Raw genomic sequence first — 22,262 nt, forward strand, 5'->3', positions numbered from 1 at the left:
GCTGGGCGATACCGAATACTCAGTATTCGATACCAGCGATACTAGCGAGCGTGGTATCGGTATCGATTACTGACCTGGTATCGTTCGATACTTGCACCCCTTTTTCTAGACAAATGTTTATTGCAATATTTTTTCGAAAAGTTAAATTAAATTCGATAAATCGTGAGCAAAGTAAAAAAAAACAATGCACCACTATGCGACTCTTTATTCTATCTAATTAAAGTTCTGGGTCCGGTCTGCTTCCTCCGCTGTCACAAAATGCGCCTGAAAAGCGGCCATCCGTGTTGTCAAATCCGCGCGGCGCGCGTAAATCCGTGTGTAAATGTTAATCTTGGTATCGAAACTGGTATCGAAACACAAGATTAATGACAAATTTTGGTATCGAAATTGGTATCTGTATCGACCGATACCAATTATAAAGTAGTTGGTATCGGTATCGAAAAAAAATTCCTGGTATCGCCCAGCACTATCTTTCACGTTCCGTTCACGTTCACGCGCTGTTGTTTTCAAGTGCGCGGGTTTGCGCGCGCCACTCGTGAGCCCTGATTTTAAGGCAGGTAGATCATTACCCGCGAGGTGGGTGTCGGATTGCACACTGAGCTATATACAATATAATGTTGAGTGAGTTGCACGAAATTTTGGGAGAAATTTCAGAAATTCTTAAGCAAAATCGAGGACGAATAACCGAAGCTCGGGTAATAATTTATAAACGTTGTTTAAAAATGAACGACAAACCGCTCTTCTAAAGCTTTTACGATAAAATACTCGGTTGTCGCTGTACAATGTTGACGTGGATAGTTCTTTGTTTAAATATTGCTTTTGTCTTTTATTACATTGTCTTTAATTATATATTTTCAATCATTTTATTTAATTTTTATTTTTTTCATTTTTCCACTTTTACACATTTGTCACCAGTCAAAACAAAACGCGGACGAAGCCGATGAATAAACATGGCCGTTCCTCTGCCAGCGAGAGTCTTGGGTCTTTGGAGCGTAACGCTGATCACAATCATATTTTTAGTTGTTCGAGCGGACAAGGAAAGCGATTGGAACTTTTTTGTTGTATTCACCCCAGTTTTAGCATACAATGGCATTGCAATACTCGTTGTTATGTCGAGAATTGTAAGACACTCACGAAGACAATTTCACGATGACGAACAAACGGTGATACGGAAGTTTTGGTTTCTACTACTTTTGATATTGAGTTTTATCTTAGTTTGCCTCATGTGTAGCAAGGTTCATGGAAATGTGACATTCTCGTGGTACTACGTTTTTCTTGTGTTTTGGATATTGCTTGGTTTTATACTGGCAGACACGACCAGGTTCGTGTTAAAAGAATTGTCGACGAGTAGATAGCAAGGTTTCTGTCGGGGGAAACGTTGTGGCAAGTAATGTGCTGGTAACTCAAATCCTACGGTGGCTAGGCGAGTTGGTTTCGTTGGGAAATGTGATGAAACTCAAGAAATGCCTACAGGAAACGACGCAAATCTGATAGGAAAACCAATTATTAGTGTTGTCAAATGATTATGCATGGTTATGGCTGTGCCCTATTCCTTGCTATGGTGGAAGTATGGAAATGTAATTTCCATAAGTTCACATCAACATTACGTTTATAAGAGAGTGCCTACACTTGCTTTAAAATGTCGATAAAGGTGAAAGAATTGAATGCTATGTTCACACAAGTGTCACTTTCAAGCATTTTCACAAATCCTTTGTGTCTTGTTTTCTTGCCCAGCTGAAAACATAAAACATGAGGAAAATGCACAATATATCAAATTAGCTCCAACTTCTGTTGTACATGAACAGTGTTTGCAATCATTTTAGCATGAAAACGAAAATGAAAAAGCTTAAAAACATTCCCATGTGAACGTAGCCAAAGTCAATATCTTGAGTTTGTTTCAGGCTGTTTCCTGGTATACACGATAACTGGAATATGAACATTAAGGCCTGTTTACACTTGCAATTTTTGCTGCGATTTTATGTGCGATTTTCTTCTTTTGATAGATGTGAACAAGTGAATTAGTTACTGATGTTCAAGTAAGAGCTCTTATACGTCAGAACATTCTTGACTAATTACTTGTTCACATCTATCAAAAGAAGAAAATTGCACGTAAAATTGCAGCAAAAATCGCAAGTGTAAATGAACCTTTAGACTTTTGGCTATAGTTATCCAAGTGATTAATGGAGACAGTATTTCATTTGCTCATATATTGAGAAAGGGTTATCTTTTAGCCTTTGAAAGCTTATCAACAGCAAAAAAGCGTGTGGTTGATCAGAATTTGTTAATTTATTCTCATTTATAGAATATTTATAGGATATCACAATATTTTGCAAAATTTCAAATCTAAATTATTCTCTATCCAAGTCATGAACGAGATGCATGTGGTTATAAAATTTAACAGCAACATGATATTGTAAAATAGGAGACTAAGTGAAACACAATTTAAGTGTGACAAAGTGTAAATTATTCTGTAGATTTATATTGAAAAAGAATGTTTATTTGTTAGAATAATTTGAAACTTATTGGCCATACAATTATATGGTAACATGATCACTAGTTTAGAAAACATTTTGTTAACTACTGAATTAGGAAGTGGTATTTTAGCGTGACAGTACCTAGGTGGTCTTTAAAGGTGGGGTTTGTAGACTGTATGCCAGAGATTCCACAGGTGACAAAGGCTGTGCTTGTACATAAATGCTTTGCATGCAAAAAACACTCTTAGCAACTAATGAACATATCAGTGACAAATAAGACAAGTGCTCGTTTGGTGTTTGGAAAGTGACGTGTGTTCAATCCATCCATATCCATCGTCATACCCAGGGTCTCCTGGGCACGGAGAGAAACCCTGGGTACAAGGTTGTCCCAGTGGTTGTCCGGTATCTTAGATGCGAGATTGGGGATTTGCGGGGGGGGTCTCTCACTTTTAGCCAGTGAATTCCTACAAGCGGGAAATCTTTTTCATATTCAATTTCACGAACTCACGAAGTGGAAACAATTTCTTGAAAGAAGCAAAGATGGCGGACGCCAGGAGTGAATTCCACGTGTGGTTGTGTTCACGATTAAAAAGTCTAAATCTTGACGAAGAAGTTCTCGGAGAATACATCTCAGGTATTTTAGATGGCGATGATTCGACTCATGAAGAAAAATACGAAGCCTTGCAGGAAACAATGGAAGGAATGATGGTATTTTATAAGACTCTGTCTTTGTGTGGAAATAAGTTTTAACCGATAATTTCATCCTTAATAATATTTTTTTATTTAGGAGTCGCCTGATACGAATGTTACTTTAAGTATATTTGAAAAGTGGAAGGAATTTGAAGATCAGAAAGAAAAACTGAAACAAGAGAGTAAGTTGGGGTCCACTCAAATCTTCATTAATAAACTCCATAATTAATGTTTTAAAGCAAGTTTGGCTCATTTTTAAAAATCAAAGTATCAGAAAGTTTATGTTAAGATCTGTTTGGTTCTTGTATTTGTATCCAATCTTGTACAATCAATTTACAACTGGCATATGGAATGTAGTCTGTTATTATTAATAAAGCAGTTCTGGAATGCCTTTTATTAGTTTTATGGTCCAGGAACTGCCCACTTATCTAGACAAATGTGTTCATTATAATTGCCAGTTTATGACGAAACCAAACTAAACTTAATCTTTGTATCAGAGAACCAGAAAAAAGATATTCTGGCTGCAGTTGTGGAGAAACATACCAAAGCAACAAATGTCAACAAGAAACCATCACATCAACTCGATGAAGATGTTAAAAAGAGTTTGATTGCACAATATGGACAGGAATCTGATGAAGATTACTAATATCCTTTGAGTAAAAGTCAATATAAGTCCTATATACTATTTCCATCTTTTGAATTGGTGTTTTGTAAGGAAGACAATTTACTTTTTTTCCAAATTCAAAGGCTTGCCTTCTAATAGGCTTTGAAAGGCTTCTCCTTGTTTACTTTTTTTCCCAATTCAAAGGCTTGCCTTCTAATAAGCTTTGAAAGGTTTCTCTTTGACGAATCTTACTTCAAGCAGTGGTGAGGAGACCCAGACAAATAAAACACAACAATTAGAAAAGGCTTTAGGTGAGTGAAAATGTATTATTCTTGCCAAGAGCGGTCTTAGTAAACAGTCTTCAACTAAAGCTTTTAGAATGGACATGCAACTCTGAACTTTAGTCTATTTTATTTGGCATATGCAGTTGAGGTTGTTCTTTTCATCCATTTCGGGTGTCACTTGGGATTCACTGTTCTCATTGACTGACCAGTTTTCACACAATGTTCCAGGATTATTTGAGAACACGAATGCCAAGTCTGTTTTGGATAAAGAAAAGGAGAAACGAGACAAGCAACGACAGGAGAATGAAGATAAGAAGGTGAAGAACAAGGAAGACCGAGAAAAACAAAAGGCAAAAGTGGAACAAAGAAAAGACAAGGAGAAAAAACGAACTCAAAAAGGGGAGAGAAGGAGGTAGCATAAGCATTATGAAATGGGTTTTAGCCAAGGCCTTTGGCTAAGAACAATTTCTTTTGAAAACTAAGATGAAAAATGATATTATGAGAAGAGTTAATTATATTGTTAGTAAAATCACTGATCTGATTTACACTGGTTGTAGCAACTGCATAAAAAGTAGCCATAGTCAACCCCCATTAGCTTGCAATGCACCCAGATGAACCTTGCTTTACTTAGTACTTAATTCTGTCTAATGTCAGATTTTACTCATCAGTAGAAGAGTAATGTCAGTTGATGAGTTAACAAAACTATCTATGATTTTACTCATCAGTGGAAGGATACTGTCAGTTAATGACTTTTGGTGACCCAATGAAGATAATTGCTACATCATGTGAAATCCAGAAAGAGTGTTTTCAAGTTATAATGACGTATTATAATATCGTCAGCTTGTTATTGTTTATTTAGAGGGCCAATATGGAGGTAGTATTTATTTGTAATTTTTTATCAGTATAGTTGTTTATACCAAGTGTATTATCAGATCAGGGATGAGAATGGGCAATTTTTTTAAAAGTGCCCCAGAGAGTTTTTTTATGGGAACTACATCAAACACCCTTCCCAAAAGTAGAATTACTAGTGGAATATACCCTCGTTATCACACGCACGAAAACGAGGCTTGTACTATACATAATTAATTGTTGATGTCTAGAAAAAGTTATTACCGATATTTGGGTCCCCTGTCTGAACAGTCTGAAGTGTGGCAATATTTCTTGGGGGGGAATATGTTTATTTAATATTTTCTAATAACAAGTGCCATAAAAACAAATCAATAGACTTTGTATATTTGTTGAAAAGGAAGTGTTAATTTTGCCCTCTACTCCATAATGGTGTGAAAATGTGATAGCGTGAAGTAGATTTCTCAAGGACGAATTTTACATAAGCGTCGATTTGCATCTTCAAGTATTCATCGCGTGTGGAACAGCTGTAAGCCGGCATGACCCTAATCGCGTTTTGAACTGGTTAATAAAGATCGAAACAGCTTGTGTTTGCTGTTCAATTAACACTACGTCGTTTTAAAAAGGGAACTTGTGTTAAAAGGCAAGAGTATGGAAGAAAATCCACGGTTATTGGTGCGGTCTTTGAGGAGAAATCGAAGCGGAAAACTAGCATTACAAACGGCGATAATTCATTTGTGTTGTTCCGTTGTCTGTATTATAATCGGGATTTTTTCAATGGCGATAGTAAAAAGTCGGACAATCGAGCAAGTTTATGGACTGCCTTTGTGGATTGGTCTGTTGGTGAGTCGTATTTTGAGCACCGTTTTTGTGTATATATAAAATGCGTTTATGAATCTCTTTAAAAGCGATATAAAAAACCCAGAATGTTTACACTTTGGTTACAGAATTTCGAAGTAACGTGCACTCGGGTTTCAACCTTCTATTATAACTGCGTTTCAAATAGAAATGATTCGGAGAAAAAAGTGAATTGTTTGAAATTGATACGGTGTGTTTTTAGAGGGTTCTTTATGATTTTCCCACATTTCGTCGCTGTTCGCTCTTGAAACGTGAGTGTGTCCCCTAATGTGGCTAATTGCAAAGCACCGACCACTTGTCCATGTCTGACCTGTAATACTTTGATTCTTTTTAATGGCTTTAATGACATCTCGATTTTTCTCATAGCTGCTTTTAACCGGATTCTCTGGAGTCCAGTGTCATGTGAAGAAAACAAAAATCTTCGTAAGTCTTTTATATTTAGGCTTATTGTAAGTTTAAAAGTATTGATTTGCTATCAAATTGAATGCTAATGAAGCTTTGTGGTCATTTAATTTTAATAGCATGATCATTACAGCCATTTACACTATTGAGAGCTGTTGGATACAATTGTCCTTCAGATGTGTTAAAGCAAGTGCTTTGGCATATTTTCATGTGATCATGTTTATACTCTTTGAAAGCAAATTTTGAAATGAATCGCATGCCCTGGATACAAAGTATTGTGTTAACAAGCCTTTAAAATTGATAAAGAATTTGCCTTTTCTTGTATTATAGTTCATTTCCTCATATTTTTACACATTCCCATTTGTTGTTTCTCCATTTTGATATTGCCTTATTCCCAAAGCAAATATAACAGACAGTTTGTTTCATATTTGCTTGAAATAAATATTTTAGGCAGGACTATATATGGTGTTGTCCTTGCTCTCCATGTTCACCAATCTTATTGGCATCGCTTGGATGTTGAGCACAATGAAAAAATCCGAAGTTGTTGTCATATGTTTGGTTTGCGTGTCAACATTCGACATGGGTATTGCGTGCTTGTCCACCGCCATGGGATGCAACATATTACTAGAAGACTGCAAAATATGCAAGGTCAGTGGCTGTGGCAAGTCACAAAGTGGGTAAACTAACAGCTATTGGGGGGAGGGGATAGCTTGGGAAATAAGCATAGGGGTGCATTTCTGGTCAATCATGACTGATGTTTGTGGTAATTTGGTTTTCAACACGTTATGTCTTGGATAATGTATTTTAGCATCATGGAAGAGGCAGGAGTGCTGATGACTCTCCAAACAACACAACTCCATTGTCCAGACCATGTGTTGAATTACAGCAGGTAGTTGTTTCATTACCCATATTTTATCCCTTTGTAACACCTATTTTTTCCCCTTTGTCACCCCTATTTTGCTCCACTTGGTTCCCCATTTCATCTTTTGTTACGTACCCATTTTACCCTCATTCCTCATCCCATTTCAGGATACTGATAGACAAGACTCACAGGAGAATGTTCATGTGTCAACTCGACCAACAAGACAGGCTCGATACACACGACCCAGGCCTGGGGATGAACCCCCACCATACTCTGAAGTCTTGGGGCCACCTCCACCATATTCCCCACCTTCCACAATAGTATAAATTTACTGTACAGTTATCCCATATTTCTAAGTACCAACCTGCACCTTGAGGTCATATTCCTAGGGGTGTGTTGCCCCTTGCCCTTTTTATTTACCCCCATGTTAATATTCTCAGGGTATACCCCCCAGCTGAACTTATTATCCCCCATCTCCCAAAAAATCAAGCAATGTTTTTTATATAAAATCGTAACATACACGATACTTTAACAACATTAAGGAGAAATATTGTAATTTGGAAATAACAAACGCTACAGCATCATATAAAGTTGTATATATATAGACTTATTGAATATTGTAAAGGTAAAATAAAAATAATAAAATTGTATTAAAAGTTCTGTTTATTTCCAATTGGATTGTAAGAGCATAAACGCATGTCAAATTGTCAAATTTTGTCATATGTGAAAGTGCATAATTTTCGTTTTATCGATTGTGCTTGATGTAAATAAAACTTATACTTACAGAAGCTATTCAAAATAAGCTAGGCGCACGAGCGTGGTTTTCGAGCGTTTTTTAAATCGTTTTTGTCTATTTTATTGCTTTGTCCACACAAAATATGCCTAATATGTTAAATTAACTTCAACTTTCATTGTAAATTGACGGTGTTTGAAACCGTTTTGGAATGAAAACGAATGTGAAAACGCCTGAAAACGTGTGCACATAGCCTCAAGGAAGAAGAATTAATCGGTAAATTATCGCCTTCTCGATTCTTTTGAAATCTGAACAATGCGACAACAATTAATTAGTCGAAATTAGAAATTCCTCAGTTTGTAAATACCCTGAGGGTTCTGTCCAAATGGATGGTTCAGACAGCAGCCAATCACGGCCAAGTTTTCTAAAGGCATTCAATCAGAGCTCGTATAATGAACAGCGCTCGACCAATTAGGAGACAAAGGGAGATGCAAATTGGCGGCAAAATTTGTATTGGGACAAGAAGAGCGAAGGCATTGTTGAATGTAAAGACGATTTACAGAATAACTTTTATCGCTCTTCTCCGTGTAAATAAACTTGCGAGATGGTAAATTGGTCGTTCCTTGTCTAAATCGACAGGTTAGTGTCAGTAACGTATCATTGCTTAGATGAAACGTCCTAATTTGCGCTCGTCTGTGTTCATATTAAGTAAAGTACAAACTTGTAAGTAGAGTACAGAGGTGCTTATCGTTTACCTTGGCAAGTCGGAGAAGCAAATGGTACAAGGTGTTATCTCAGCATACATGCGAACTCTCCGATGGAAATTCTGTGTACCATTTTAATTTTTCCAAGCGGAATTTCCGACTCCCCAAGGTGAACGGTACGCACAGTTGAGCAAACGTGTAAACACGGGCAAACAGATTATTCAGGCGAATTTAAATAAATAGTTCATTATCTGATCATCATTTCCAATTCCCATGCACTTTCTATTTACGCTATTCTGTTCCGTCTGACATATTTGTCTGTGACATAGTTCGTCTAGATAGTTTTGTCGTGTGTTTAAATTGGGCAGACGGATAATTCTTCTCTAGTATAAATCGTGCAATTGGTACCTTAAGCACTGCACGGATAATATTGGTTGGTACTGGTTCCAAACAATAGTATAACCGAGGTCTCAAATTTCGAGGTGACTGAAATGACCGACGATTTAAAATAATTTCTATCTTTATTTGCAATTTATTTTGCAAACTACCTTTATGTGTTTAGCGTGCAAGTTACGCTTTTCCGCACACACAAGGAATATTAAATGCTCGGTATATTTTTCATTTTAGATGGATGACTTCTAGATGTGCTTCTCTTGGAAAAAATAATAATTAAAAACGCATTGTGATGTCGTATATGGATGCTCCTATTATCGCGATGGATAGCGTTGGATTAACACGGACAATTGTGTACAACGAAAGTCGAATTTCGGGGGGTTAAAGAGATGACTGTCCCAAGGTTAGATTGACTGCTTTCTATTATCTTATTCATTCAATCCAATTTTGTCTGCTCCAATTCACCATTGCATTTTCAATAATATGCACCCGTAAGTGACCGGGAAAAATCCGGACAACGCGCGCGCAAAAAAATGCAACGACCGGGGAACACCGACAAGAAAATGCGCGCGCAGCCAAATGGAACTTCCAGCAGAAATACGCGAAAAACAGAAGCGCGCGGATTAAAGGAAAAATTAAACTTGTTGAAAATAGGACCCTGATCTTCATACGATTATGGATTGTCATCTTTATTGAGTTGACTAGGAAAACTGAGTGGTAAATACATTGCCAGAAAAATGCATGCCAACCGAAGTATGCGAAGACTTTTTTAAGCTTTCTTTAAAATCCAACAAATGAAATTAATCATAAGAGTGTAGTTTCAAAGGATCCTTGGTATATCTACATTAGTATTATGTAGAAGGAAATTCCATGGTCCTGCAATGGCATCTTTTAGGAAGTTCCAATATAACCAGGGTGCAGCGTGGCAGCGTCTTAAAACAACTTAGCACCAAATGTGGTATAACAACTGCCTAAAATAAACAAAACACTTCTCGACGTTTCGACCTGAGGGCCTTCGTCATGAGAGTTAATATCATTTGTCATTATCAGTTTGTCTATTTTAGGCAGTTATTATACCACATTTGATGATGCTAAAATCTTTTAGGAAGGTTTTCAAGCATTACACATACAATCCAAATAAGTAGAATCCTTATATTCGGCAAATTTTTACAACGCTGTTAAAATTCATTAAATTGGCTCCCAGCGAGGTCAATTTTAAATTTCAATTCCATGTAACATATTACGGTTTTCGAAAGTGTTTTTATTATTAAATCCAGCCACACAAATATGTTGTAAAATTTTTGATGTTAGGGAACAACTCGTGTTGTTCAGATCGAGTTGTAGTGGTGAAATAGAATCGTAGAAATATTTTTCGAATATAAGGGTCAAAAATAGCGTTTCGGCAAAGGATAGTAAGTGTATCCTGAGGCAAATACGAACGAACTATGGCAATGGAAGGAGCAATTGATTTTTGTGACCGCGCATAAAGGTAATTATTGCCAATTTGCCATGGTTTAGGTCAAAACCTTGAGAGGTTTTGGTTCATTAGATTAAGCAAATCTCGCGATTTAGATAATAGGATAGCAAATATAATAGACCAAGTTTGAAGTATGAACGCAAACAATATTCCGTCTGTCTTTTATTAATCTTTATCACGCAGTTGTATAATAAGCAACTTAACTTGTAATATAGTTATATGCAAATCATCCTATAACCCCACCGCCTATGAACACCCCTTTTCCTGTACATTCTCCCTCTCTACTTACTTATGAGCACACATCATTTTCTTGCACGTACAGCCTTTGGCATGACCTCGCCTGGATATTCGCCCGAAATATGGTATTGCTTCCTAAACTTTCATTCCCTGATATTGTTTAAGAAATGTTTAAGTGTTTATCTTAATATGGCTAAAAGTAATTAATTTTTAGACATCCACCCGCAAGCCAACTTAAAATTAAAGTCGATATTTCGGTTCCTGAAGGTGTTTTTAATAAAATAGCCGAAGCAACACAACTATTTTTTAATCGTTGATAGCGTAACGAAACGGCTAAGAATTCTTACTTAGTTCGAGGTGTAAACTAGAGAAAGAGACTGATAAACAAATATAGATTGGAGCGGTTTATGCTGTGGGGAATGCAAAATATGTAACGCAAATATTACCAAGGAAGTCGTGCGGGAAATAATTGATTCTTGCAACAACCGTAAAATATTAATCACTTTCCTGAATTTCGTGATAACCACATCACAACCAGCAAATATCTGTTCATGAAATAATTTTTATCGTGTAAATCTTTGCGGGAAAACGTGTCGATTTTCGTGGCTTTTTTATCAAAAGTATAATGCGACAAGGGTCTATAGGTTATTGACACCTTAATTACACCTTAACTAAACTGTGCGTACATCCCTTCCCCTCGTAGACCGCGCGAGCCCCCTTCTCTTTGCACGAGAATTCTCCTTTTGCGAGATGAACACCGTATCTTCGAACACGCACCACCACACATATCTCCACCACATGCTCTCCCTAAGTACGCCCTCTCATGTATACTGTATTCACACCGTATCCAAGAGCCCCACTTCATTAAACCCCAACATACCTCCACTATGCACGCACTCTCCCTCAGTACTCCCCTTCGTGTATTGGAACCCTACTTCATTATCCCCCACCTAACTCCACCATACACCCGTCCTTAGTACGCCCCCTCCACGCCCTCCTTTCTCCTTTACGCTGTATTCACACCTCATCTTTGTACGTGCACCTTTGCCATGCATCTTCTCACTCTAGACGCAGACGTTTATATCGCAAAATGTCTGCAATGTAAAACCACCAGCAATGACCTGTCTCTGTTTACAAAATAATGGAAGCCGGGCGATAACGTATTTTAACGCTTCGCAACCTCTCAAAGATATACAATTAGTTGTAGAAGATTTTATACATCAAATATACGCGCCTAAAAACCAGCCCGAGTTTGGGCCTAACGCTATCTATGGTCTTCAGAAAGCCCAGCCAACTTCTGGGAACCTGTTTGCAAGTAAGCTTCTCAAAAATGTTATCCAAATGTTGTGTTAACGTTTTTGTATTTGCTGTATACATAAATTATAACAAGGACGACGTTTATCCTCGTTGTTTCTAGAGATTTAACAGATATTTATATAAAGTAGATAAAAGTACTTTCATCAAACTATATTAATGTTTTATACCATTTTCGGTTGCAAGCGCAGGTTACACGGTACACATTTATTGCCGTTTGTAAATCAATTTTAACGAGTTTACATCGGTATATTGCCCGACATACTTGCGGTTTGCAAACCTTTAAATCGCATTCCAAAAACTATGAAAAAAGGGGCAAAACTTTGCCAGAAAGAGCGTTTGTTATACATTCATGTATATCCGACGTGTTTGTCAGCATTCTCCTGGCGCTCTGCCCGAGATGTAAGTTTTTACACTGAAGAAACAAGGTTAATTTGGTGAGGAACGCTCTCAGAAGGCCGAGTTTAACTATTTGTGGTTTGAGATTACTTATGATAAATACGCGTACACAGGCACAGAGGTATATTTAATCGCCGTTAATGGAAGCAATCTTGTAATCTAATTATAATGAAAGCTAGCTTCACCGTGCGGGATACAATTACAAGAAAAATTTGAATGTCTCACACTAATTTATACAAGTATCTTTATACCTTCTACTTAATTTACTCTGATACTATATATGTATGCTCAATCAATAATAATGCTTTATTTAGATATATTCAGACAACATATATTTCCTAGTTTACACCGTCAAAGTTTCTGCCATCACAGTTGGAATTTTGCATAAGAGTTTCCAATGTTTTTCTAAGGCCTACTGAGACTGATATTTGATTAAAAAGAAACCGCAGTGATTAACTTTGATTCGTGCGATTTATTAAGATTTGCCAATGAAGAGCTCCATCTGTGTAATTCCAGGATCTCTGGCAGTGCGATCCCGATAGCTTTATTTAAGATCTGGGACCAGTTGTTCGAAAGGCGTTTAGCTTAAACGGCGGATAAGTTCAAAATGGAAAACAAAATTATCTCTTTATCTCATTTGTCCACAAATGAGCTGAAATATTTCGATGAAAGTATATATTTAATGGTTAAAATGCATGTTCAGTCATTCACAAGATGTATGAGAGTATTTTTAAATTTTGGCTTATCCACCATTTAAGCTAAACACCTTTCGAACAACCGGCCCTTGAACTTAAAATTTAGCCGATCAGGCTTGAATTTTGAGATTATACAGTTCTGGGTCCGGTTGTATCAAGCCCGTTTAGCTTAAACGGTGGATAAGTCAAAATTAAATAACACTCTTACATTTCTCTTGAATGAGTCAACTTGAATATTATGCACTGAATATGCAGTTGTAAACAGTATCTTTGTATTTAAGTTAAAAACATTTAGTTTGCTTGTTGAATAAAACGACAGACTTGCTTTCTATTTTGAACTTATCCATCGTTTAAGCTAAACTGGCTTGATACAACCGGTTCCTGGATTAGATGTTAAATAAAACACTGCAGGGTCAATTCAGTCAAAATTTATAAGGACTGATTTTGATTATTGGCCTTCTCAAAAGTCTTAACAGTCATCAAACCAAACCTTCTGGTCACTTTCACTTTTTTTTAGTTTCATACATAAAGGCCTCTGACCACGATGCTTGCAGACGCAAGCTTCATAGTCTCCAGTCCAGAAAACGAGCAATACCCAAATCAGCATCAACCAAAAGTACTTAATCTTCGTCGTCAGAGATCGCGTTACCTCGATCCGACGAGCAAACGCATCACGCTAAACGTGAACGGAACACGCTACCAAACGTACGAGGAAACGTTAAGCACCTTTCCCGACACGTTACTCGGCAGTCCAACGAAACGAAACCATTTCTATAACGAACGCACGGAGGAGTACAATTTGCCGCGGAGTAATGGCTCTTTCGACTCCATTTTATTCTATTATCAGTCACGCGGGATTCTCGCGCGACCGAGTACAATCTCAGTCAAAGATTTCGACGAGGAACTGCAGTTTTATCAAATCACGAATCCAGACCCCTTAGCGGTTCTGCTGCGCGATGATGACGTCAATGAACTGGCGACTCCAGTGGTAGGAGAGACCTTTAAGGAACGCATGTGGGTGATTTTAGAGTTCCCTCATAGTTGTCGTCTCGGTCAGATCATTGCACTGATATCTATCATCGTCATCGTATTCTCAATCGTGATATTTAACATAGAAACTCTGGCGACGCTTCGAAAGAAACAAGATAGCGATCTTTGGTTCGCTTTTGAAACGACTTGCGTCATTTGGTTCACGGGAGAGTATCTTTGCCGCTTATATTCCGCTCCACAACGACGCGACTTTGTTATGTCCGCGATGGGTATTGTGGACCTGCTTGCGATCCTTCCGTTTTTCGTTACGTTGTTTTTCAAAAACGAGCTCGAAGACGTGCGCTCGTTTCTGGTGATGCGTGCTTTGCGTTTGTTTCGCGTTTTGCGCATTTTCAAACTGTCACGTTACAGCGTAGGATTTAAGATTCTGCTGAACACGATCGTCGATAGCGTTGAACAGATGCGCCCGATCTTATTTTGCACAATTATTGCCGTTGTCGTGTTCGGCAGCGTCGAGTTCATCGTTGAAGGACCAGAGGGTGATTTCATGAGCATCCCCCACAGTATGTGGTGGGCTGTGCAGACTATGAGTAGCGTGGGGTATGGTGACATTGTACCCGAGACAGTCCTGGGACGGTTTGTTAGCGCGCTCTGTGCGATCAGCGGTATTCTGCTTTTTTGCCTCCCCACCCCCATCCTGGTCGCGAACTTCCTAAAACACTACACACACGCGTTTCTTAACCCGCAAACACAGGACAAACTGGGTGAAACGCAGAAGAAACTAGTGGATAATATGCAAAGAATTTATCTCTCGTCAAATAGATAGCTGTCCACTTGACAGAGATCAGTATTATAGAGGAATTTGCTAGTTTTTTGTTCAACATTTTAGCGATCTCTATTGAGCACAATGTTTTTTAATTGTTTAATAAAATAGCGCGCGCTGGTTGAGTTTTTTTATCGAGTTGTTTGGAAGAGGTTTCATCTGTGCATCCGATTTGTCTTTTGTGATTATGAAACTGCATTAGCGCGCTGTTACACTATGCAACTTTCCTTGCAACTTGCAATGCAATTCTACTCCTGAGGCATCTAAAGTTGTCAAATACGAACATTTCTTACGATCTGCTAACGTTTTCTTAGCATTTAAAACACTCCTTACAAATGAACATCCCTCAAGATTATAATTGCATTGCAAGTTACAAAGAAAATTGCATAGAGTGTATACAGCGCCTTTCCATTGGCACAGTCTAATTTCTTATCCGTGCCAAAGAGCCTGACTGATGAAATGATTCCTGCCGAAGGATCGATAGTTCAGATATTTTCTGAAAAAATTTCTGGCTTAAATTTAATGATTTCAACGCGAACAAGAATCTTTAACCCTTTTCAAACTAGAGGTTTAAAGGGTCTTAATTTCGACTGAGTGGTATTATACACACTTCAAATTCAAGCCAGGAACAGTTGATGGAAAAATGAAACTATTCAACATCCAGTGAGGCGCTACAAAAATCTTGATTCAGTTGTCCCTGCTTGACACTGATTTGATGGCGCTACGGAAAATATGTATCTTTGCCAGCTCAGCAAATTCATATATACCTTTTAATACGCGGTAAGATTTCTTACCACATTTTTGTGTAAAATAAATGAAACGGTAATAATAGACCTTTTTCATGCTGACGTCAAACGCGGAAAGTCGACTCTGATGTTACACGAAATTTGATTGGCTCTACAAAACTATCGTGTAACCTCAGACTTTCCGCGTTTAACGTCATTATGAAAAAGGTCTATTATTACAGCTCGCAATGCAAGTCACAAAGGCCGCCTTTTTACTACAATTTCAAAGCAATTGCTCGCCGGATAATATTGTTATGATTCCGGCAACACGTATGTACAAAATACCTGCTGGTAACCTGTCATTGTGCTTTCATGATTCCATTAAGTATTTAAAATCTAATTCTGTCGTAATTTCATGCCGTGGGCGATAAACTAACAACTGGAACGTGAATTAACCATTCAACGAACAAATGATCGATGTACCCTGAAGCTTGACTTAATGCTTTGAGCATCTTCTGGGGAAAACATAAGAGCTAGCGCTTAGAGAAAAGTTTTCTCTAGACCAGATGAAAAGAAGATTATTGTTTTTTGTTTAGGCAGAGTAAGAAAAGGTATGTTTTTTTTTCCTATACGGGTTACTACATGGAAATATATTTTGTCAATAAAATCAAAGTTCCAAGTGCATATTTGTACATTGTAAAAACCTTTAAAAATAGCTCAGTTTTTTGTACTATATTAGAAAAATGATATAGAACGTTTTAACGGTGCAGAGCAATTTAAGGTATTCCTCTATGGTGGTAACTCAGTTTTATCATTTTTAATATAGTTTATTTATTTGCTTGCCGAGCACTCAATTTGCTGTTATGTTATGTAAACGTGGCTCTGTCTGCCGAATGAAGATTTTGCGACGCAAAAGCATCTTTTTATTCATTGTCTTTCTTGGACTTTTACCGTTTCTCCTTCTGTGGCTTAATAACCACATCGTAAAGCTAGCGAGGGAACGATGGTATGCCGTCAGAGAACGAAGATTATTGGTCAATACCTCGATCGTGAATCCAACTATAAATGTGGATAGTCAAACTCTAGCCACTGTTGATAATAAAGGCGTAATGAAGGCACTAATTCATAGGAAAATACATCAACGTATATCTTTTGGTCATCAACGTAAATCTATTGATCATCAAAATAAATCTATTGTTCATCAAAATAGATCTATTGATCATCAAAATAGATCTATTGATCATCAACATAGATCTATTGATCATCAAAAAAGATCTATTGATAATCAACATAGATCTATTGATCATCAACATAGATCTATTGATCATCGAGGTAGATCTAATCATAATAATCGTTTGCGTATTCATGGTCGAACTCTGCCTATCAGTAATGAACGTGGATCTATTGACCATCAAAATAGATCTATTGATCATCAACATAGATCTATTGATCATCAACATAGATCTATTGATCATCAACATAGATCTATTGATCATCGAAGTAGACCTAATCATAATCATCGTTTGCGTATTCATGGTCGAACTCTGCCTATCAGTAATGAACGTGGATCTATTGACCATCGAACTCCATCAAGTAATTATGGAACCCAATTAAAATCCATCGCAAGAAAATTGTTGAAACGCAAAGAAGGTGATTTTAAGCAGGCTCATGATCAAGATTCTTACTACGGAAAAGGCTGCATAACTAATTCGTACAGGTCAAGATTGAAAGTCATTTTCAACGTCTGGAGGAAGATAGCAAAACGAAGAAACATCACGAAATATTTTATCGCTTATGGATCGTTTCTCGGTGCTGTTCGGAACGGCGATATCATTCCGTATGACTCCGATATTGACGTGTGCATATTCAGAGATGAATATCATAAACTTTTCCCAGAAAAATCGAGTCGACCTCTCCACTTAAACGATGGGATTCACTTTGCTTTTACAAAGGCATTCCCCCCACCCAAAAGACGACATACCTCGAAAAGACTGCAAAGGAAATATGGTGAAAAACGTCACTGACGACTGCGCGATCCTCGATCCACACGGGAGATTATATGAAAGTCCTTATGTGTACATGGATATCTTTGTCCTCGAGGATTTCCGCTCGGTCGTGTACGATGAATATAAACGTAAGTATTTAAAGCGAGACATCGTATTACCTTTGCGACCGTGTAGGTTCTTAGGAATGTCCACGTATTGTCCCAATGACGCGGCCCGATATTTGACGGCGCATTATGGTGCCACGTACCTGAAACCACATCATATCTGTCAGGGGAAAAGATGGGTTAAGAATATGCCCGATGCAAGACCACGTTTGTTGCGATCATAGATTGTGGACGGGAGCGTCAAAACGACGTGATCTAGAATGGCAAATGAATGGCGTAATGCGGCATATTATTATTATTATTATGCAAATTCTTACTTGAATCTTAATACATTTCAAGAAATAGCTATCAGAGTGTAAATTGTAATCATGATTCGTTCCAGTTTCATATAAATTTTATAATGTTTTAGAGATGATGTATTGTTTGTATTAGTATTAAATTGTAGTTATTGATTGATTCAAGTAGCCGATTGTAAATTACCTTATATAAATAAGATTTACAATTGTATATACCCTAAAAACTTATTAATAAAGTTTTCATTATAAGTGGGTTTATTACAACGTTCAATAGCCTAAGCTAAATTACAACGTTCTAGATTAAAAATTTAAGCTATACTAAGTACATCTAAGATTACCTATCTAAAAATAAATTATACAATCCTATAGCATGGACTAATGGATTATGTCTGCAACGTTCTGTCCTACAGAAGTAATTATATAGTTTATCTTTGTTAAATCTCGTTTCTTTTTCACTAACATTTTTCACATGTTTTGGCAACAATTCGTGAAGCCGATGATTCGGGTCAATTAAATCTTTAATCAACAATACACATGCTTTATTTCTACGTTCTTCCAGGGTTTCCAATTTACTCACGATTAATTTGCTGCTATAATCCTTATAACCAGTATGCTCCGGATAAATAATATTAAGAGCCCTTCTTTGAACTCTCTCTATATTATCTCTTTGCATCTTTGTAAGTCCACCACTCCATATCTGCATACCGCGTACTCCAGAACAGATCGAATAACTGCACAGTAGAACATCAAAAGATCCTCAATAGGTGCTTCGTATACCTCCTCAAACTTTTTAAAAAATGTAATCGCTTGGTTGCCTTTTTTACAATATATTCAGTGTGTTGGTCGTCCATTTAAAATCATCATCAATCCATAATCCAAGCAATTTATAGGAGAGTACTCGAGCTACTTGACAACCGCCAATGTTAATCGGTGGTATATCTGTTTTGTTCCTTCGAAAATCAATAATCATTTCCTTACATTTTCCTCCGTTTAACTCCATCATCTCGTCTCTGGTAAATTGAATTACTTTATCCACCCATTCCTGTGAGATTCCAATTGGACTTCCCCATGCATGTATGGGATGATACATCAATCACTTCATACGAGGTGGTGTCATCCATATAAACATTGTTACATCTTGTTCCTCAGATGTATTGGGTTTGGATTTCATAGGGAGATCATAAATTTAATGATTTCAACGCGAACAAGAATCTTTAACCCTTTTGAAACTATTCAACATCCAGTGAGGCGCTACAAAATCTTGATTCAGTTGTCCCTGCTTGACACAATTTGACAGCGTTACGGAAAATATATATCTTTGCCGACATGTACCGTTTAATACGCGGTAAGATTTCTTACCACATTTTTGTGTAAAATAAATGAAACGGTAATAATAGACCTTTTTCATACTGACGTCAAACGCGGAAAGTTGGCTCCACAAAACTATCGTGTAACCTCAGACTTTCCGCGTTTAAAGTCATTATGAAAAGGGTCTATTATTACAGCTCGCAATACAAGTCACAAAGGCCACCTTTTACTACAATTTCAAAGCAATTGCTCGCCGGATAATACTGTTATGATTCCGGGAACACGTATGTACAAAATACCTGGTGGTAACCTGTCATTGTGCTTTCATGATTCTATTAAGTATTTAAGATCTAATTCTGTCGTAATTTCACGCCGTGCGGCGATAAACTAACAACTGGAACGTGAATTAATCATTCAACGAACAGATGATGTACCCTGAAGCTTGACTTGAACTTGAGCATCTTCTGGGGAAAACATAAGAGCTAGCGCTTAGAGAAAGGTTTTCTCTAGACTACATGAAAAGAAGATTATTGTTCTTTGTTTAGCCAGAATAAGAAAAGGTATGTTTTTTTTCCTATACGGGTTACTACATGGAACTGTATTTTGTCAATAAAATCAAAGCTCCAAGTGGATATTTGTACATTGTAAAAACCTTTAAAAATAGCTCAGTTTTTTGTACTGGCCATATCAGAAAAATGATAGAACGTTTTAACGGTGCATAACTGTTTAAGGTATTCCTCTATGGTGGTAACTCAGTTTTATCATTTTTAATATAGTTTATTTATTTGTTTGCCAAGCACTCAGTTTGCTGTTATTTCAGGTAAACTGTGATTCTGTCTGCCGAATGAAGATTTTGCGACGCAGAAGCATCTTTTTATTCATTGTCTTTCTTGGACTTTTATCGTTGCTCCTTCTGTGGCTTAATAACAGCATCGTAAAGCTAGCGAGGGAACGATGGTATGGCGTCAGAGAACGAAGATTGTTGGTCAATACCTCGATCGTGAATCTAACTATAGATGCGGACAATCAAAATCTAACCACTGTTGATAATAAAGGCGTAATAAAGGCACTAATTCATAGGAAAATACATCAAAGTATATCTCTTGGTCATCAACGTAAATCTATTGATCATCAAAATAAATCTATTGTTCATCAAAATAGATCTATTGATCATAAAAATAGATCTATTGATCATCAAAATAGATCTATTGATCATCAAAATAGATCTATTGATCATCAAAATAGATCTATTGACCATCGAACTCTATCAAATAATCATGGAACCCAATTAAAATCCATCGCAAGAAAATTGTTGAAACGCGAAGAAGATAATTTTCAACAGGCTCAAGATTCTTACTACGGAAAAAGCTGCAAAACTAATTTGTACAGGTCAAGATTGAAAATCATTTTCAACGTCTGGAGGAAGATAGCAAAGCGGAGAAACATCACGAGATATTTTATCGCTTATGGATCGTTTCTCGGTGCTGTTCGGAACGGCGATGTCATTCCGTATGACTCCGATATTGACGTGTGCATATTCAGAGATGAATATCATAAACTTTTCCCAGAAGAATCGAGTCGACCTCTCGACTTAAACGATGGGACAGTTCACTTGCTTTTACAAAGGCATTCCCCCCACCCAAAAGACGACACACCTCGAAAAGACTGCAATGGAAGTTTGGTCAGAAGAGTTGCTGATGACTGCGCGATCCTCGATCCACACGCGAGATTATATCAGAGTTCCTATGTGTACATGGATATCTTTCTCCTCGAGGATTTCCGCTCGGTCGTGTACGATGAATATGATTACAGATTTTTAAAGCGAGACATCGTATTACCTTTGCGACCGTGTAGGTTCTTAGGAATGTCCACGTATTGTCCCAATGACGCGGCCCGATATTTGACGGCGTATTATGGTGCCACGTACCTGAAACCACATCATATCTGTCAGGGGAAAAGATGGTTTGTGAATATGCCCGATGCAAGACCACGTTTGCTGTGATCATAGACAGATTAGAGAGTTTTAGATTCGACTACGGCACCCGCTACAGCTGCGAGATTCGTCACTGTGGCGCGAAACAATCGTTGTATGCATACGCCATCTATGCTGGCATGATAAAACCACAGAATACCTATTTAAAACTCTGCAAACACAATAATGAACGAATGTTTATCCTGTCAAATATTTCCGAAATTTTACGCCTACTATTTCGAAAAATTCACGTAATCAAAGTTTATACACATGATCAACAGTTCTTTCAAAATATTTTCTGGAAAAAACGAGAAAATGTAACCTTTTATTGCTTTTTAATTCACGTAGTGAGGACTACGAGGTTTTCTTAAAATTCCGTAGTCAAATGAGCGACGGCTACGAGTCTCTGGCGTCAGTCAAAGCATCACGAATATCACGTCAATATGACGAATCTCGTAGCGGGAGTCCGTAGTCAAATCTAAAGCTCCCTATTTAGATTGTGAACGGGAGCGTCAAAACGACGTGATCTACAGTAGAATGGCGAATGAATGGCGTAATGCGGCATATATTTATTTATTTATTTATTTAACTTTGCCAATACAAATGACAGGACGTCGAACAGGCGTCTGGAAAAAACAAGGACAAGAATGGCAGGGACACCACAACAGTGAAAACCAATTACTGTGGGCCCTTAGTATTCGCCAACCTCGCGTCGTCTACGGGGCTTTGCTATGGAATAGCTTTCCTGAAGAAATGCGTAGTTTAACCCTCTTTCCTCAATTTAAGAAAGCTACAAATGATTATTTTACTAATATATATATATATATAACGACTCTCTCACGGCAATTTTGTAAACCAGTTGTATTTTTTAACTGAATATTCCTCCGTGTTTAAATAAATTGTTTGTATTGTATTGTATTGTCTTTGGTGTTCTTGTCTTCAAGATCTGCATTTCCCATAATAGAAGTAGAAGAATTTTGTTTCCAAGGTATCAGAGGGATTAATCAACGAGGAATGCAACTCAATGACAAAAGAGACCTTTGCTTGGGGGGCGAAATGAGAGGTA

At 37.4% G+C, this 22,262-nt stretch overlaps 2 protein-coding genes across 4 annotated transcripts; both read left to right on the forward strand.

The window, feature by feature from the left end:
* Positions 1–3,013: 3,013 nt before the first annotated feature.
* Positions 3,014–7,640, forward strand: LOC114540976 (coiled-coil domain-containing protein 43-like). Of its 3 annotated transcripts, XM_028560964.1 has the most exons (9): positions 3,014–3,182; positions 3,262–3,346; positions 3,662–3,809; positions 4,021–4,079; positions 4,281–5,741; positions 6,123–6,179; positions 6,609–6,806; positions 6,967–7,047; positions 7,188–7,640. In XM_028560964.1, the coding sequence occupies exons 1-5, from the start codon at positions 3,015–3,017 to the stop codon at positions 4,466–4,468; spliced, it is 648 nt and encodes a 215-aa protein (XP_028416765.1). In that variant the 5' UTR covers position 3,014; the 3' UTR covers positions 4,469–5,741; positions 6,123–6,179; positions 6,609–6,806; positions 6,967–7,047; positions 7,188–7,640. The 3 variants fall into 3 exon arrangements, with proteins under 3 accessions (XP_028416765.1, XP_028416766.1, XP_028416763.1); XM_028560965.1 differs by lacking the exon at positions 6,123–6,179; XM_028560962.1 differs by lacking the exons at positions 3,014–3,182; positions 3,262–3,346; positions 3,662–3,809; positions 4,021–4,079 and having other exon boundaries at positions 4,465–5,741.
* Positions 7,641–9,166: 1,526 nt separating this feature from the next.
* LOC114540984 (potassium voltage-gated channel subfamily A member 2-like) lies at positions 9,167–14,788 on the forward strand. Its single transcript, XM_028560975.1, has 2 exons — positions 9,167–9,253; positions 13,490–14,788. Exon 2 carries the CDS (start codon positions 13,517–13,519, stop codon positions 14,786–14,788), a length of 1,272 nt encoding a protein of 423 aa, XP_028416776.1. The 5' UTR covers positions 9,167–9,253; positions 13,490–13,516.
* Positions 14,789–22,262: the final 7,474 nt, after the last annotated feature.

Source organism: Dendronephthya gigantea, unplaced genomic scaffold (assembly GCF_004324835.1).
Source record: "Dendronephthya gigantea isolate DGI-Jeju-01 unplaced genomic scaffold, DenGig_1.0 000259F, whole genome shotgun sequence".
NCBI classification, from domain to species: domain Eukaryota; kingdom Metazoa; phylum Cnidaria; class Anthozoa; order Malacalcyonacea; family Nephtheidae; genus Dendronephthya; species Dendronephthya gigantea.

Excerpts from the sequence above, each read along its gene's own strand:
- LOC114540976 (XM_028560962.1), top strand. The coding sequence starts at position 5,550 with ATGGAAGAAAATCCACGGTTATTGGTGCGGTCTTTGAGGAGAAATCGA. Across the intron at positions 5,742-6,122 it reads CTTTGTGGATTGGTCTGTTG|CTGCTTTTAACCGGATTCTC; the intron begins GTGAGTCGTATT and ends TTTTTCTCATAG. Across the intron at positions 6,807-6,966 it reads AAGACTGCAAAATATGCAAG|CATCATGGAAGAGGCAGGAG; the intron begins GTCAGTGGCTGT and ends AATGTATTTTAG.
- LOC114540984 (XM_028560975.1), top strand. The coding sequence starts at position 13,517 with ATGCTTGCAGACGCAAGCTTCATAGTCTCCAGTCCAGAAAACGAGCAA.